The following is an 18,712-nucleotide window of genomic DNA, read 5'->3' as shown; positions in this document are numbered from 1 at the left end:
AGGGACATTGACGCCACAACATTGTGCACAGCGCCCTCTGTCGAGAAAAATGTTTTCCGAAACAGCAAAGCTGGCGAGATACGAACATCAAAGATGAGGAATACGTGGGAGGACACAATCCATTCGAAAAATATATTGTCAACCAATCAAATTGGGTTTAGATAAAAAAAAAAACACAGAAACCACTCACAATCTTCTACTGCTCACATTTGCAATCGAATACACATGGAAGAGACGCAAGGTGGCTGTATATGCAGCATTTATCGACTTTAGTTCTGCTGTCGATACAGTGATGAGGAATAGACTGTGGCTCATACTGTTAGCGTGGTATGTTGATGCTTCTGCATAAAAGGTACTAGCGTAACAGTGCGACTTGATGGTAAGGGAAAATTGTCCCAACTCGTTTCCGACAAGTAGAGGTGTTAAGCAGAGCTGCATGGTCGCGGTATCCCTGTTTAACCTCTATCGGGCTGATTTGCCTGCTCTGTTTGACAATCTCAATGTCCTTCCAGTTAAAGTGGGAAAGCAAAGTATCAATTGCTGGGATATGCCGGTGATCTTTTACTATTAAATCATACCCCGAAGGGCTTACAAATCATGCTTGAGGCTTAGTGCTCATGCCGTACACAATGGATTACTTGTTAATGTCGCTAAAAAACAAATATGACATTTACCGATAAGAAAAAATGCAATGAGACTAGATATAAGTGTAAAATTAATGACACTGTCGTATAACGTGTCACCGCCTATAAATATCTGGGAGTCACAGTGGATGCTAAACTCGACTGGAAGGAGCATTGGGAAAATAATAAAAAGAAATGCTGGACTATTGTGCATGCACTTAGTTCATTTATTGGTAGAAATGGTGGCTGCTCTTTGAAGACCGAACTACTCCTCTATACCACAAAAACGGAACCAGTGATGCTATATGGAGTAGAAGTATCGGGCCACAAATTAACCAATGAACAAAAATTTAAGGCGAAAATGCTCAAGATGTTGTTTTGCATGCCTAAGTCATTGTCAGTTGAGTTTTTGCAACTTTTAATTTATTGGGCACATCAGCAAGCTTTATCCGTAAAGATGCGACCACATATGAAAAGATGCTATACCTTGCGAACGGCACTATGTTAACTGACTATATACATGAGTACATGAAGATCGACCAATTTGAACACATGGGTCGTCTGGGGTGGATGTACTATCCACAAAAGATGGTTTGGAGAGTTAACCACACATCTGACAGTGCGCAAACACTACTTAAAATGTCAGCTACAAGACTATAGTTTTGAGACAAATCTGATGAAGCTATCTACCAATGTAAACAGTGGTCCATATAATGAGCATTGTATGATGCGTACGTCTCTGCCGGACGATGTGTTTGCATATCCGAATGGATCATAAGAGATTATGTGTTACTTAAGTTTAATGTAAGCCAGGTACTGGAAATAAAAGGTGCTCAAATTGCTGTAGCTAGAATTGACCGGCTGTGCCGACTATGTGGTAACAATGTAATTGAATTGGTTGAGCACATCCTGTTACATTGTGAGAGTTTTCATATGATTAGATATATCAAAACCTTTAACAAAACTACTGATGAGGCAGACATAGGTACCATGTGGAATAAATGGATGGACGATCATGACACCAATTTTATTTTATGGTGAAATTTTATATCAAAGTTATGAACATTTTAAAAGAATGTCAGACCTAACTGTATGACAGTTTAATCGTTTTAGCCGATTTACTTAATTTTTCTTTTTATAAAATGTTTAATCTATTTGTTATGAATTGTTGAATATACAAAGCCAGTGTGGCTGCATGTATATTAAATAAAATAGATAGTGAATAGCACAACTGTATGCACATGACTATACATCTGGAGATGGCGTTTTTAGAAATGTGGTCTCCTTCCCTACCAAGTGCTATGGAAACAAAGTTGGTCTGTTATTCTTAGAGGTTTGGTTTATGTAGTACAAGACCGCCCTCCTTACATCTAAAGCATAGAGGCTTCTCTCAGCTGAGTTAGATGGTGTTTGGAAAAAAGTAGGTAGTTCAATGGACTGGTTGACAAAGAACTTGGATATGAACTTTGGTGAGAACCTAGGGTGTGCTCCAAGAACCACCTTTGTCCTAATGCTTGTAGCTCACATACTCGTCTTATCGAGGTGATGGCTACTAGAAAGGCAGTTTTTTAGGTTAAACGTTTTAGGCTGGCCTTGTGCATAGGCTCAAAAGGCGGGCCCATGAGCTTTGAGAGTACAACATTAAGGTTCCAGCCTGGTGGAGGGTTAGAAATGGGAGGTTATAGTCTATTTACTACCTCCATGAAAGCCTTGATCACAGGAACCTTCCACCAAGACACCTTTCTTTGTGAAGTGGTGTACGCGAAAAGGCCTGCTAGGTGTACCTTGATGGCGTTAAATACTAAACCAGACTCTAGTAGATAAAGCATGTAGTGTAGAATGTTGGATGGTGACCATTCAATTGAGGTTAGGGATTGTGATCTGCATTAGACAACAGACCTTTTCCACTTGTTAAAGTAGCAGTGTCTGGTATTGGGTTTCTGTGCTTCCTTGAGCATATCCATACACCTTTGAGGAAGACTTAAGTGCCCAAACTCTATAACTTCAGGAGCCAAGCTGCTAAGTTCATAGATTGGGGGTGTAGATGGAGTGTTGTCCCCCTCTTGCTGGGACAGCATGGTGTAGGGGCACAGAAATTTCAATGGTTTGCACATTGCCAAGTTGAGTAGGTGTAGAAACCATGGTTGTCTTGCCCACACTGGAGCAATCAGGATTAGAGTGACTCATTCCTGGCGCATCTTGTGCACAATCCTGCTGAGTAGTGGTGTTGGTGGGAAAGTGTAAGCAAATGTCCCTAACCAGTTCATCCACAGGGCATTTCCCTTGGATTTCGGTTGGGGAAACCTGGATGCAAAGTCTAGCCACTGGTAGTACAAGACTTCTGAACGCGAGGTGTGTTGGGGAGAATTCTCCAAAATGGCTAATTTCCCTTACGTACCTCAGCAGCTTTGCTGGATTTCTAGGATTTATTTTTTTCACTTGGTAAGAGTGTGAGCTTTTTATCCCACTCTTTCATGTGTTTTGCTGTGTGTGTTTTACCTTTTTGTGTGATCTTGGGCTATGGAGCCTCACCTATTCCATAGACATCAATTTCTTATGTGTTACACCGCACCCTCAGTGCAGTGACACAGGGCTGTCTTTCAGACATCCCACTGACTCCAGTTTCTGGGACGTACTACTGTCTCCCAGAAACATGTAAAGTTACCATTAACTTTACTTAGTCTCTTTAAACCACAGACCCAGTACCCTCAGCTTACATGGAGTATTGGAAAGGGTTAATTCTTATCCCTTTTTGTCTGTCTCTCTTGGAGCCCTGTTTTGCTCCCTTTCCATTAAGACTTGGCTGGTAGCTGTGGTAACTACCCTATTTTTCCTACCGCCGTTATCTTAAATAACCATGGTATTGTTTTAGGCTATCTTGGTAGCCCCGAACTTAAATCCGCTTGACCATATTGATTTTAATATTGTTCCGGCTGGGTTTAATTGCCATTCCTTTTTGGTAAAGTCTTTCTCGTGTTCGTCTCTATGCGCCAAACCAGGTTTGGTTCCTTTGTTCACCGTCTTTTCGCGGGCTTCTGCACAGAAGCCCTCCTTTAGGCGCCTGAAAGTCTGGGTAGGCAGGATGTGAGCGAGGGATCTTAGGACCCCTGCCATGGGTTCTCTTGGTAACCCAAGTCGCACTCCTGTTTGATTGGCTAGGTGACTGTCCGGCCAGGACACCCACCACAGCAAGGCTGTGTAAATGGGGGAAAACTGCATATAAAGCAGGTCTCCGAGTCTGGAAGAGCAGAGTTGCCACTGGAATTAAAGAACCAATGAGGAGCTGATGGAAGAGGACCCCTACAACGACTGAAACGCCCGGTGAAGCCCTGCTGCAGGTCCGAATCTTCAACTCCAACGACAAGAGAGGATCCTCCAGGAAACTTCTTCCCCTGAGCTGGTGGGACCAACCAGTTTGCCCAAACTGAAAGCCAGGACTCCCTCCTCTGGTCGAATTCGCTGTACAGAGCTACAGTGGGCCGGATAGCCAGGAAGGTCAGACCCTGCTTGGGTTTCAAGGAGCGCACCTTTTATTTGTTGCTTTGCTCTGCTGCTGGTTTCTTCCCTGGGTAGTGCAGGACCCTCCAGTCTTCCTACTTCGTGTCAGTCCGACAGTCGCTTCAGGAACCGTGAGCCTGCAGGAACTACCAGGAATGTCCGCCTCAGCTACAGCCTAGTCTCCATTTAAGGTACTGTTCAAAATCCAGTTTTTCGTTTCGTTCAGCCGCGGTGAAAGTGTGTGAAATCTTTCTCCAACCCAAGGGCTTGTCCTTCTCTACTCTTTGAACTAACTTTTCTGCCTACCAACTTCGGCAAAGACTTAACCGCGAACTCTCCTGAACAGTGTGATCTTGAGCAAAAGACTTTTGTCCTAACCCTATTTGATTTGATCCCATCACTGGAGTTCCTCTTTCTAGATTGCCTTGCTTACTTACCTGTTGGTGCTGCTCAATTTCTAGCTAAGTTTGTCTTTCCCTCCCTTTTTAATTAACAGAGTGCCATTTTCCTCCGACTTCATTTTGGGAGCTTAACTTGTCAGGAAACTATTGGGAGTGGTGTGGTGTATTAAGAGTGCTATTGTTACTGCTTTACTTTAGAAAAATGTTATACAACTAAAAAGTAAATAAATGTATATTCTTTTACTTGGAAACCTTGAGTCGGTGTTTGTTTGAATCATAGTAACTGCTGTCCCTTGTGTAACTATCTGATACTGCTCACTTGCTCTTGAGAGAAGTCTGGCTGCTCAGCCATTGCTACCACTTTACTGTGTAGTACAGGCTTGTACCAAAGGTGAATTGGTGCTGCCACTTGTAGTCCCAATTGTGTGTAGTGTTCCCAAAGGGTACTGCATATAATTCTGCCGGACAAGGTGTATGAGGTATTCAACCCAATCTTTAAAGTTTGCTCACCAAGAAGATAATATAATAAAAAGTGACGTTTTTTTCAAAATCTTGTTGGACCCGGTGTCTGGTAAAAAGGAGCCCTTGTGTCTATTGAAGATGCTATGTGGCATAATATAGCAAATCAGACAAAACGCACCCACTCCTGTTTTAGCTTTCAAGTTAGGCAGAAATGAATTCCACGGATTCTGAACCACAATGGGTGTGTCAAATTATTTGCAGCAGAGAAACTGCAAGAAAGATCTAGGGGGCATTAACAAAATAACAAAAAAAAGGAATGCTGGGTCTGTTAAAGTAGTAAAAGTGCAACATTGTGGGGGGGTTGAAAGGGGAGTCCTACCTCTAGAATCCCAATACATGCACTTTAACACCTTCAAGCATGTTTCTATTGGCCACCATGTAGCCTATAATAATAGCCATACCTGTACGGTTATCCCAGAGGAAGGGGCATTATCCACTGCTCGAGCCTTTGAAATGGATGACTTGGACAAGGAGTCCTCTTGTTGCTTAAGAGCTCTTGCTGAATTTTGAATCAAGGAGCCCAAGGAAGCATCGAGTTTCTTAGTCCTCAAAGCGAGGTCCAGCTCTTTAGAAAGTATGGGGCTTTTACTTCGTTTAAGGATCCTGCCCTTCTTTCTACTGGTGCTCCTACTCCTTTTTCTGCTGTGGCTATTGCCACCAATTCTCCCCTTGCTTCCATCTCTTGGCCTACTGTTGCTTCTCCTAGATCTAGTGCGGCTCCTTGCTCTGGGTCTACTGCTGCTCCTCATTCGTGGTCTGCTGTTGCTCCTCATTCTGTGTCGGCTGGTGCTCCTGCTTCTGGGTCGGCTGGTGCTCCTGGGTCGGCTGGTGCTCCTGCTCCTGGGTCGGCTGGTGCTCCTGCTCCTGGGTCGGCTGGTAGCTTTGTCTGCACTTCGACCCCTGTTCCTCCGATTGTTTCCAACAATACTACTGCCATTACTTGCAGCAATCTTGGAGCTACCGCTACGAACACTCTCAGCCTTCTGATCGATGTGTTCTCCTGATCTCAAAACTTGAGGCTTCCTGCTCAAGCAGATTTTCTCCTTGCTTTGTGAAGGTTTCTGTTCACCATCACGTCTCTCTTGCTTGGAGGGGAGAGGCTCTTTATCAGCATCAACGACTGGTATTTGGAGAGCTGCCAGACAGAGACGAAACGCTAATTCAGACTCATCATCCACTTTCTCATCCATTGTCATTTCCTTTGCATTATTAGGCTGCTGTTCAGATGAATGCTTCTCAGTAGGTGTGGTACTCAAAGTTACGATCGGCCCATCAACAAAGTCACCACTGTCAAACGACAAAGGACAAAAGCAGAACATTAGATGTGGGTGCCATTATTGCAACAGCAAGCATTTCACATGACAAACTAAACCAATAAAATAGCCTATGTTTCATTGACAGAACGAACGGATGAGCACGAGGCTACCTGGTTCTCCAAGAAGACCTACAACGCTGGATCCTGGAGTATTCCCCAAGGTATAGTTCAAGTACGTCACAAAGGTACAATAGGAAAGTATGTAGGGAACAACCACTGGTCCACCCACACCCAAGCCAGCTCACACTCTCAACTGCCATGGAGTAGAAAAATCACCCAGAACTCAAGCAACATTCCACACCAAGGTTCTGCACATTCCTTGCAGCACTCCAAGCACAAAACATACATACCAGACAACCAGACTGCTAAAGAGCAGGTATTTCAAGGACTACAGGTAGCAGTCGTTGGGCATTATTGCTGGCATATCAAATATCCTATTGGAGAAAAAACAAACGACAAAAATGTACGTTTATTCCAGATCACTGTCTACTCCAGCCAGGCAAATCATATAATTAACCCAGTGTCAAATTCACTGGGGTCTGAGCTAGTCTAGCTTGATAAAGAGAGCAAGAGCTAATAGAAGGTATGGAATATGTGCAAGAACCATTGCTTATCTATAGGGCCAAGACTAGGGCAACTGCTATTATATGTAGGGGGAAGAATAAGGTTAGGAAGCAGAGAAACCAGGGAGTGAGGATCTAACAGGAAAGGGAGGGCAATATTCAGCAAGGGATCTACAAGTGACCAGGGGAGGAAAGAGTGGGGATCAGATCACCCATTCTCAGGTAAGGCGGCGAGTTAACGGTGTATGGACCTAGGTGCTAGGGAGAAAACCTATCCCACCGCCCTAGGCGCTTTAGGATGAGGCAAGCCCTATTGGGAGAGCTGTAATAGACGAGGGGGCGCCCTAAAGGCCCCCACACAATCACAATATTATACGTAATTTAGATGTTTAGACATTGTGCGCGTATATAAGACACCATCTTGCAGCAGGATCTAAGCATGGGGCCTGAACGGCCATGCAGCATTTAGTGCGTTAGACACACGCCATGAGCCTGAAGGGGAAATCTGAACAGGCCCAAGCGCTGATGAGATGCCCACGCTGCTAACTTCTACAGAAACTCTTCTTTGATCCAAGGTTGTTGCCAATATGTTTGTTCTAAGAAAGAATGTGTCATGCAAGGCCACAAGACAGTGTGAGGCGCCTTGGTGCACGTGTTATCACAAGCAGGCCAGAGAAGGCCTCCAACCTCCATCAAGGAAACTACGAGTTATAGCCCCTACAACTGTCCTAGTACCAAGAAACCTGAATTCCGAGATACCAGTTGACCCCGGAGCACCGACCATAAACCAAATCAGCCTTAAAAGATCTAAGAGTATGGTCACCCTACCTGTATTTCATAATGACATGATTTGTAATGCGAGGTACAGGGAGGGATACATTATAGTTCAAAAGCAAGGGTGGAAGCCTTGGGATGAGTGAAATGTGTGTGGACCAGTGAGACCTTAAAGCTCCCCCTGTGCCAGTCTATGAGAATGCCAGGTGCACTGTATAATGATAGAGTAGCACTGTTAGCAAAATGTAGCCAATTGTTTCTTCGACCTTTGTTCCCTGGAGACCATAAGCCCAGCAGACACCACATGATGGAAGACGGACAGATGGGGGATCAATGGCCTGGCATCCCCTATGGAGTAGGCTGATCATGTATAGTGTCGCACCAACAAGGCTCACAGGTTTTCACTATATGTAATGACATGCCCCCCACGCTGTGCCCCTTCTTCTGGCACAACGTTCCATGGCAGCAGAGTGGTTTGCTGGCGCACTTATTTTGTAGAAATCCTGGCAAGAATTTCTTGGGCCTTTTTCCCCTAGCAGGTTGCATTTTCTATGGTGTGAGCGTTTAAGGGCATGCTTGCAATTGGTGACCCAGATTCGATACCAGCGCCCCCCATGCACAAGAGGTGGCCAGGCCGCTTCTCCGGAGGGGATGTGCCCACCTACAGCGACCAGTCCCTTAAGTAAACCCGTATTCCTGAGTGGTTTTACAGGAGCCGTCTTTGCAGAACTTTCCTCGGCCACATGACTTCTTCTGTCGGTAGACTATTTAGTCTACACCCAAGGAACATGTCGCGGTAATGCAGAGATGGAAATTGCTGTAAATGTCTTGGAAGAAAATGTAAGCCTTTCTTTTCAGTGGTTCTCAAAACTCTTGTTTGTTCACACTGCTCCAGTGTGCATATCCAGTCCCTGTCCTGCAATTTTCGCTTAACCTTAGTTGGATTTACGCTAGATCACTTGTGCTGGTATCATTCTGGTCTTCTAAGATCTTTTTAATCTTTGATTTCCACTGCGTTACATATTTATCCTGACCTTTTGTAGGATCGAAAATTGCAAGGGGGGCTATATTAGTTTCATATCTGCACTTCCCATATAAAGCCACCGATTTCAATAGAACCATAGATTCAAGTAATTGCAACTTCAGTTCTGGTCTGATAGTACACATTGGTACTGCATTAGGAAGACGCAACAATGACCCTCCAGTTTCCCCCATGTCTCCCTGGGCAGATGTAAAATAGCCTAAGATCCATAGGTCAGTACTTGTGCAATTTTCTGTTTATAAAAGGACAGGATGGGGATCATTGAAAATCTCCCAAACTTCCTATGAAAAACTCTTCCCTGATTTATTAGGGTAGTTAATCTAGATCTCAACTGAGTAAGAGGACCCTGCTCATTTATGTTTCTGTTTATAACAATCCCCAAGTAGGTCATAGTTTCCACCACTTCTAAAGGCTCAGTTTCCACTCTTCACGTAAATTTCTCTACTTTTTTTGTGGGCCCATTTCATTGCGAGGACCTTGGATTTTACAACATTTATCCTCATGCTATTTTCCCTCAAATAGCAATTAAAGGCATTAATCCTATGCTGAAGACCTACTGCTGTTAAATCCCAAAAAACTAAGTCATCAGCAAATAGTATCCAAGGCACTGCAATGCCATTAACCTTTGGGGGAAAGGCGATATTATTTCTCTAAGAGTCAGCCAAATCTGCAATGTACAAACAGAATAGAAGCGGAGCCAAGGCACACCCTTGCTTCAGGCCTCGGTAGGTATAGATTTTTTTGTGAAAGGTGACCTTTTCCCGACAGTCTAATCCTAACAGAGGTATTTGTATAGAATGCCTCAATGGCTTCTACCAGATCCTTAGGGCAATTCCACACATGTTTGTAATCTATGAATGCTAAATACAAGCACGTTTGTTTCTAGAGCCTTTTCTTTTTTACTTTTATTTATAGGCGGACGCGTACAACATACACAATCAGTGAAACTTTGCTATTCATTTACATAGACACTATTTTCATTTCAGAGTGGCAGATGATGCATTGACAGGCACAGAGTTACTCGACTGTCTCGTATTTTAGATTGCGCCTGTGGAAGCCACGGGTAAGGGCGATTCAAAAGCACTTCGGCTTGCCTGATAAGGTAGCTACAGAATGCAGTCCAAACGTTTTTAGGGCGAGTTTGCATCGGAAGGGAGTTGATGTACTCCTCCTCACAGGTCTGATTCCACATTTTAAAAGTAGGGGGGATGGGGGGGGGGGCGGCATTTCCAACATCGGAGAATACATTTCTTGGCAACCATACATCTTACATTCAGAAACTAGACATTTTCTTGACACCATCACTGCTCCACACTCCAAACAGCACACCGGTCTGGGCCCACCGTAGTACCGAGAATCTCAGAAAGGGCCCTCAGGATCTCATCCCAAAAACCATGGAGTCTGCTACATGACCAAAACATATGCATGTGATCAGCTCCCTCAGTCCGACATCTTGGACAGGTATGTATCCGGTTCCGGGTGAACTTAGTAAGTTTATGGGGGTGTAGTACAGTCTATTCAGTAGTTTGTATTGCATGCAGAGGAATGCATGAAAAATTAAGGAAGACCCTGCGTGTGTGAGAGCACAGTTTCTTCCACATGTCATCTGAGATCTTGAGGTCAAGCGCATCAGCCCATTCATTGCGTGCTGTAGGGGGCTGATCTGGGGATTTTGCTAGCAGTATTTTGTATAGAGAGACCACCACCCCACGTGCCCCGCTTGAGTTGGCCATGTACCGTATTTCAGGTGTTTCAGGGGGCTCGTCCGAAAAGGACGACCACATAGCACAAACCGAAGAACAGTCTCTGTAGTATTGCAGCAACTCCAGTGCCGAACCAGGTCGCCATGTGTGTGGGGTAATAAACTTCCCCTTCTGGGAATAGATCAGTCAATGCTTGGTATCCCAGTGTTTGCAAGCGCTGAGAGAGAAGTCTGTCATGCGTGAGTTCGAGCCCAGGGAATCCCCAAATAGGAAGCCATTTGTAGTAGGGCTGCAGTTCTGACACTGGACGTAGAAGCCGATCCCATGCCAGCAGTGTGGTCGCAATAGGGTCAGATGGAGTCGTCCTTGTATGTGCAATGAAGGATCAGCGACATAATATTTACTTCTGCCGCTGCTAGTCTTTCTAGTTTAACATGAGGCAGGCAGTTGGACACATGTACCAGTATGTGGCGTATTGGGCTTGTGCTGCAATCCAATATAATGTCAGGTTGGGGGCGGTGAAGCCCCCTCTCTCTTAGGGCAGGGTCATGTGTGCATTTTTGCGGACCGCGCCGGCATGCCATAGGAATTGTGCGCACGCTTTGTGTAATCTGTCAAAGTATTGTTTCCCTGGCCAAACCGGCATGTTCGCAAAGATATAAAGAAGTTTAGGGACAAAGATCATCTTTACCAGTGAGTGTTTCCCAGCTAGCGAGAGCAGGAGGGAGCAACATCTCGTTATTTTGGATTCAGTGTATTGTGCAGCAGCAGTGCAATTTTCAGTTAGCAAGGACAATTTAGACAGTGACACCTGGACCCCTAGGTACCCGATTACCCCCAGCGACGAGGATACTCGTACGTGGGTTGTCGAGTCGTGCTAGTGAGTGGAAATATCTCGTAGAAGAAGCCGGAGAAGGTGCCTATTCGAGTTACGTCCCGTAAGATGGGGTCCAGGTTTGTAGCTGGGTTCTTGACGTATAGCAATCCATCGTCCACTTACATCGATATTATCGCAGGGATCTCTTTTAGGTGTAGTCCCTTACGGGCATGTCGCTCTCGTATATAGTCCGCTATTGGTTCGATAGCCAACGCAAAAAGGATGGGGGAAAACGAACAGCCCTGTCGGGTGCCTCTTGAGAAATGCAAAAGGTGTCGAGGTTATGGAGTTGACCAGAACCCTAACTATGGGGCATTTGTATAACAATTTGATATACTTAATCATATTCGGGCCCACACCGATTTTCCTCAGGACCTCCCACATGTACTGCCTTGAGACCATGTCAAAGGCCTTTTGGGCGTCCAGCGTGACCGCTACCGCCTCTGCATTTTGATTGATTCTGGACATTACCTTAAAAAGCCATCTGATGTTGTGTGCTGTCGATCCCCCAGGAACAAAGCCTCCTTGGTCCTCATGTACCAGGTAGGGCATGAGCGGCAGAAATCTGTTTGCTATTCTCTTGGCGAATATCTTTGTGTCTATATTCATTAGCGGCAGGGGCCTGTATGATAAGGACAGTTATGATTGTTTTTCGCAAAGAAGGGGGGGGGCAGTGGATTCGCAAAGTGATTCGGACCAGACTTCGAACAGTTTTAGCGCGAGGAGCGCTATATGCTCCTGATAAAATCAGGAAGCGAGTCCTGCGCAGGCCCGGGAGCCTTGAATCTTCCGCAGATCGGTTATAGCCCAGACTATTTCGTCTAGTGTGATCGGGGCTTCAAGCTGATCTCTGGTCGATTGGGCAATGTATGTCATAGGAACCTGATCAAGTAGCTCACGTATATCTTGTACATTGTGTACTTGGTGTGGTGTGTACAAGCGAGTGTAGAATTTTGAGAAAACAAAGTATCTGTTGGTCTGTCCATTGCAGGACGCCCTGTGTATCCCTGATAGATTCGATATGGGACTGGCCTCCCTCTGCATGGACCAATTTAGCCAATGTTCTTCCGGGCCTTTCACCTTCTCCATATTCTCTCGCTGTCCGTGGGCGAGTGAAGTAGCCTATCTCACGTAGGGTATGTGATTCAAAGGTCTTCAGTTCCTCCCTTATCTGTGCTAGTTTGGTGGGGGTAGCTGACATTGCACATTCCACTTCCAGGTCTTTAAGTTTGGCCTCGGAGCAGTGAAGGTCATTCCCGATTACATTTAGTATTCCCACCTCCCTCGAGATGGACATACCCCTTATGTACACCTTGAAGGCCTCCCAGCGCACTCCCACCGTCGTATCATGTCTGTTACATTCAAAAACGGTCTCAATATCAGAGAGGATCTCAGCTTTGAACACTATGTCCCGTAGAGCTTCCGACTTGAAGCGCCAGGTGGTGCGGATGGGTGGAGACGACCGCAGCACCAAAGACAATGTAACTGGGGCATGGTCTGACATCTGAATGTTCGAGTGAGAATCTGAGTATTTTCGACTTTGCCAATCAGGTCGCCCGATGTTAAGAACAGGACAATCCTGGACAAACTATAATGCACCGACGAATAATACGTGTATTCTCGCTCCCAGGGGTTAAGGGCCCTCCAGATGTCACGTATACCAAGTGATGTCATGTGCATGTGTAATCTTCGAGCCACTCGTGACCGGGTCCTAGTCACAGCTCTTGTTCTATCAAGATCAGTGTCTAGTATTAAATTCATGTCCCCTCCCCCAAATGATCTGCACCCTAACGTATCCCATGAGTATGGAAGCTACGGTGTCAAAAAACTCAGGGGTATCCACATTAGGCCTATAAGTGTTCACAACCAGGTACTCCCCGTTTGCTATTGTGCAGTGTAGGATAATATATCTGCCCTATACTCTATATAACTATTTTTCGGTATGAATTTAACCGATTTGTGAATTAACGTCAGGACTCCCCTGGCTTGTGTGGAATAGGTTGTGTAGAATCTGTTCGAGCCCCAGGAGGGTGCTAGGCCTGATGCGAGGCGACCCAGGGCATGGGTCTCAAGCAGCAGGAGTATTTAGACTCTGTGTCTCTGGGCATATGCAGTTATTCTACGGGCCTTTGTGAAATTACCTGTCCTACGAACATTCCATGACATTAGTCATATAGCCATGTCATCTCCTCAAGGGACATCCCAGCAATTGCGCCTCTGTGCATAAAGCACTGCGTCAGCAGTGCCACAAAGTTGCTCACCTGATAGGTGCAATGCCGCAACGCCTCCACCACTTTTGTCGAAACATTCCCCAACACGACCACCCCCCTCCCTCACTGCCCTTACCCAACCAGCAGTGTAAATTCGCCCTCCAGTCCAGTTACGTGTGAGCCTCCCCCAACTTGGCCCACCTGTGTCGCAGGCACAACAGGGGCATGCGTACAATAGAACCACCAGGGTAACCATTGCAGCCACGGTGGGGTGCGCTGCTGCCACACAATCAACACCTTAGGAACAGTGGTTTGACACCACACAATGTTACACATATTGGGCAGACAACATTTTCTTAATACACTATCAACTCATGGGAAGCAGGATAACAGGATTCAGAGGCATATCAATTAAACAGAGCATGCTCCCCGTTCAGTCATCATCCATTATGTAATCAGCAGGGTAATTCAGTGGGATTTGTGCCTCAAACTCCACCGCCTCATCCGGGACAGTGAAGAAGTAAAGTTTCCCATTGAAAGTAAACTGTCACTTAGAGATGACGTGGATTGCTCCTGCTCGGGCCTGGGTGTTGCCTTGGTAAATTTGTCCATATTGCCAATGTTTTTTGCAGCTCGAGATCTATTAGACATCCTCTGAGCGAGTGAGCGTCTGCGCAGCCCTGTTCAGAGTGTAATGCTAGTTGACTCGGGTGATAACGGAGTGTGGCTGGGGGGTGCTAGATGCGCCGCGTTGGGTCAATTCGGATGGCGCCTGGTCCCGATGGTATGTGCAAACTGGGCACTTGAGAGGATTCAGAGGGCCACCCTAGAGTGTGGCGGAGCGCAGTGAGGAAAGGATATCTAAGAGCGCATCTACTAGAATCCCTTCGGCGGTCCTACACTTAGGCGTGCCGGCATGGAGGTCATGTATACTGCTAGGCGGTGATGTTCCCTTCAGGGCAGGAATTGTGTTCCACCCCCGTGCGCAGCCTGGCAGCTGCACAAAGGACCCGGGGGAAGGGCGGGATAGGGGGGCGGGTTAGGCGAGCCCCGGTGCAGTAGAGGGTTCCTTGGAGCAAGGTGAAAGTTTCTGGAAAGGGACCGGGGGTCGTGTTCGGAGTGCCGGCAGGGGTCGGTGGCCACGTCGCCCGAGGCGTGGAGCAGGTACCCCTCCGTGGATGAAGGCGCAGGGGCCGGCCACCATGCACAGTGATCTGCAGAGCAGTGAAAGAGCCGTAGGCTTGCCGCATTGCCCCCCCCCCTCACTAGACCCGTATGGACTGGAGTGATGATGGTGGTGGCTAGAGTCCGGGCAGAGGCTCCCTCCCCATATACAACAGGAATCAAATGGCCGCAGGTACAGCAGAAGGGCCTTCCAGCCTTATGGGGGATACTCAGTAAGGCCAGTGGCGCAGGAAAGTTCAATGTGTGGAGCAGGCTTTAATGGCAATCGCGGCAGTCACAATTATGGATAGGCCCTTGGCCGAGTGTCCAGCGCAGCCCAGCACTTACTGGAGTCTGGTGAAACGAAGGATGTAGAAGAGGTGAATGGTGAAGTTGTCCGATGCAGGGCAAGCTGGGCGAGCGTAGGACAGTAGACGGCTGGGAAGTCGGCTGCCCCCAGAGCGCACGGGAGAGCCCAAGGACGGGCGCCAGCTCACCCAGCACAGGGCCAGGGGAAGACGGGCTGCCGCGGCCGGGCCCCCAGACACGTGGAAGAATGGGGGGCAGCCAACGGGGCTGGCGTGGGAGGCCACCCCCCAACCACCCCTTGACGCCACCAGGAAGGATCGCTCACCCAGCACAAGTGCAACAGTCATCAGCCAGCCGGAGGCCGCAGACCGCCACCTGAGACAGCGCGCCATGTATGCCCCGAAGAGACGGGAGCCGGCAGGCAAGCGGCAATGAGGGTCCGCGGTTCCTCACGCGCTCAGCAGCAGGGTGCGCAGCCCACAGACAATCCAAGGGCAGCCGGGCGGCCACCGCTTCCAATGTATCCGGAGGGGAAGTGTGGGGGCGGACAGGGAAGCACCCCAGTAGCCCCAATGGCGATCTTCTCTGCTGCGTCAGCAGGCAGAACTCGCCCGTCCCCCCAGACCACAGTAGGGCAGCATCATCCAGGAAGCAATGGAAGTAGACACAGCGGCTGTCCCGCGGATCCCTCGGGCCGAAGCCCGCCCCTCCGTGGTGTCCAGGGAGCTGCAACTCAGCACCAGGGTCAGTGAATGAGCCGAAATTCACACCGATTGTGCACCGCAGCTTCAGCAGGCTGTAGCAGCGTTTTGAAAATCCGCCTCTACGTCAAATCTCATCAGTGTGGTACTGAGCCAAAGAGCTAAGCAGCCATTTTCCAAGCTGCACAACAGAACCTCCCCTTCTAGAGCCTTTTCTTTCAAAATGTTAATAATAAAGAGATTTAGAGTGGTACCTACTCCCTTGACAAATCCAGTTTGTCTCAGGTCAAGGATACCACTCTTTTCGGCCCATAGCCTAAGGTCTCGCAACAGGACAGTTGCAAAATGTTTTCCTATCGAGTCAAGGAGGGTGATTGGGCGGTAATTATTCGGCACCGCCCTGTACCCTTTTTTGAAGATGGCCACTAGGTTTGCCTCTCTCCAGGAAGATGGTATCTTTTTATTTATCATAATCTAGGAGAAAAGGACTGGTAGAAATGTACTCCAATGGCTTTTGTTTTTTTTCAATTCCTGGTTGGAAAGGCCGTCAGGACCCTATGCTCGAGATGCAAACTTAGTTTGGAGCCTTCCCGGTGAGGGAAGAAGGTGGTACCATGTATATTGTGTAACAAAGGAAAAATGAAATAAGTAGGAACCCCGCATAATTACTTGGCTCAGAAATAGTAGTTTTTTTTATTTTAGCTTGTTATTTTAGCTTGTTTTGTTTGTGTTTTTATTGTGTAGGCGGGAGGCCTGAGTAGGGGCACTGTGTAAGTAGTACCGTGTGGAGTGTGAGAATGAGGGTGTGGGGAGAAGAAATGAGGGGGCGGGGGTGTTTTTGACAGGAGGGAGGGGATGAAGAAATTACTTTTTGAAGGGTAGCGCAGCGCGCAAACTAAGGCGAAGAGACAGTGAGGCCCAAAGACCATTATAATGGGAGGAGAATCACCCATAGAATATATGTATAAAGCCCTGCCACTATATCAAGACAGAATCGAGAAGTACCACAAGCAATGGGTGACAGAAACAAGAGGAGGGGGGGGATGCCCCGCTCATGGCCAGAGCTGGTATCTCATAATAAAGGCATTCTAGAATACATGTCCACATTTCTGACAGCCAAATATAAGGTGAAACAGCTGTAAAAGAGCAAAGAGATATTAGACCTTTGGAGAATGTTTGAAGATGCAGAAGTTCTTGAGGAAGGAAGAGCACAAAGTGATAGCAAGGGCGACTATCCAGAAAGGAGGGCTGGGCACCATCGGAGCGGGGGGAATAACCCCATTGGCAGCTCGCCCCGCAGCTGCCTCCGGACATCCCAGCACAAGCCTATGTCAATAAAAGAGACCTAGAAGTGGCACTGGCAGCGGCGCAAACATAAATTAATAGATTGCTAGCATCACAGACTGAAATGCAGCCCGACAAACAAGCAGAGCAAGGGTGAGATAGATGGATGGCAGGGGACTTTTTGTTCAGACCAGATAGCAAAGCTATAAAAACGTGCATATAGAAAAGAAGGGAGAAGAGGATTAGCTGGCAGACAGTTTAGGGTACGAGAAGAACAAGTTACTTACCAACTGGTAAAGTTCTTTCAACTGGATGTTTCTCCAACGTATTCCACATCTTTGACATGTAATGTCCACAGCTGTGCACTTCGGAAACATTTTCAGCAGAGGGCGTCCTTCGTCGATGACGTCAGGTCGATGTCCCTCAAACGCCTCCATCGAGGGCGACGTCACCGGATGTTATAAATAGGATGCACGGCACCCGTAGCCTCCGTTTAAGTTTTTTCCCTCAGAATGTGTGGCACCAGTCTCATGCCTGCTTGACTGCACATAGCCTTGCGGAAACGTAAGCTGCAATCGCATAGAAAATTCTCCAGAGGGGCAGGCTGGGAAGGTGATGTGGAATACGTTGGAGGATCATCCAGTTGAAAGAACGTTACCAGTTGGTAAGTAACTTGTTCATCGAATGGATTGCATCCTCCAACGTATTTCACATCTTTGACAGACTCCCGAAGCAGTACCAGTACATGGAGGAGGGAAAAGAATTTAGAGTACACAATCAGATGGCGGAATAAAGAACCGCCTTTCTATTACGGAGAATTCTCATATTATGGCTAATTTCCTTTACCTATAGAGTCCCCCAGCAGCTTTTCTGGATTGATTTGAAGGGTTTGTTTTATTCTCCTGCTAAGAGTGAGACTCTTTTTCCCACTCTTAGACATTTTTTCTATGTGTGTTATAGGCTATTTTTGTGTTTAATGTCTATGGGGTTTCTCTCACTTCCAAAGGAACTATCTTTATTCACATGTGTTACACAGCACCCTCTGTGCAGTAACACAGGGGTGTCGTAGCGACCCCCAAACATAGACTCCATACCCTGGGACTGACTACTGTCTCCCAGGGCATGTAAAGTCCCCATTGACTTTACTAGTCGATTTTGGTGAACTAAACCAGTACAACCCATCTTACTATGGAGGTGCTGGGAAGGGTTAGTTTTTCCCTTATGTTCATTTTCGAGGCTACCACATTTTCCGACAGCCTCTAACATACCGCCGGTGTATTTTAATATTAACTTTACCCCGGGAGGTTTTATTTGCCAGAACTTTAATGTAACTTCTTTCTTGTGTCTTTCTCTAAACTCCTAACCCAGGTCGGGGATCCTTTGTTCGTCCTTTTGGCGGGCTTCTGCCGAGAAGCCCTCCTTTCGGCACCACTGAGTCTGGGGTGGGTCCATTGTGTGGGAGGGGGAAGTAGGACCCCTGAACAGGGTTGCCTCAGAAACCCATGTCGCACTCTAGGCTGGAGGGTCTCCCGCCAAGATGACCACTCCACTGTGTGAGTGACAGCTAAGCTGTATGAATGGGGATCTTTTTGCATAAAAGCAGGGTCCCGAGGACCGGAAGAGCAAGATGTCGCCACTGGAACTAAGAAGCCGAAGAGGAGAGAAGCCAAAGACATCTGCAACGACTGAACCACCGGTGAAGTCCTGTTGCAGCGTCTCACCACTT

General features: G+C 47.0%; 1 protein-coding gene across 3 annotated transcripts in view; it reads right to left on the bottom strand.

The window, feature by feature from the left end:
* The window catches only part of LOC138468309 (zinc finger protein 318-like), a 295,350-nt gene that overhangs the window by 161,839 nt on the left and 114,799 nt on the right, over positions 1–18,712 (bottom strand). For all 3 annotated transcript variants that reach the window (XR_011268240.1, XM_069608803.1, XM_069608804.1), the window contains exon 3: positions 5,446–6,331. Coding sequence is in view for 2 of the 3 variants with exons in the window: in XM_069608803.1 (XP_069464904.1) it covers positions 5,446–6,331 (886 nt within the window). In the remaining variant the exon portion in view is untranslated. The remainder of the gene's footprint in view (positions 1–5,445; positions 6,332–18,712) is intronic.

The sequence above is a fragment of the Ambystoma mexicanum genome, chromosome 4q (genome assembly GCF_040938575.1).
Source record: "Ambystoma mexicanum isolate Mex_15411 chromosome 4q, UKY_AmexF1_1, whole genome shotgun sequence".
NCBI classification, from domain to species: Eukaryota; Metazoa; Chordata; class Amphibia; order Caudata; family Ambystomatidae; genus Ambystoma; species Ambystoma mexicanum.
The sequence above is the reverse complement of the archived record's forward strand: the minus strand, read 5'-3'. Positions and strand labels throughout refer to the sequence as shown.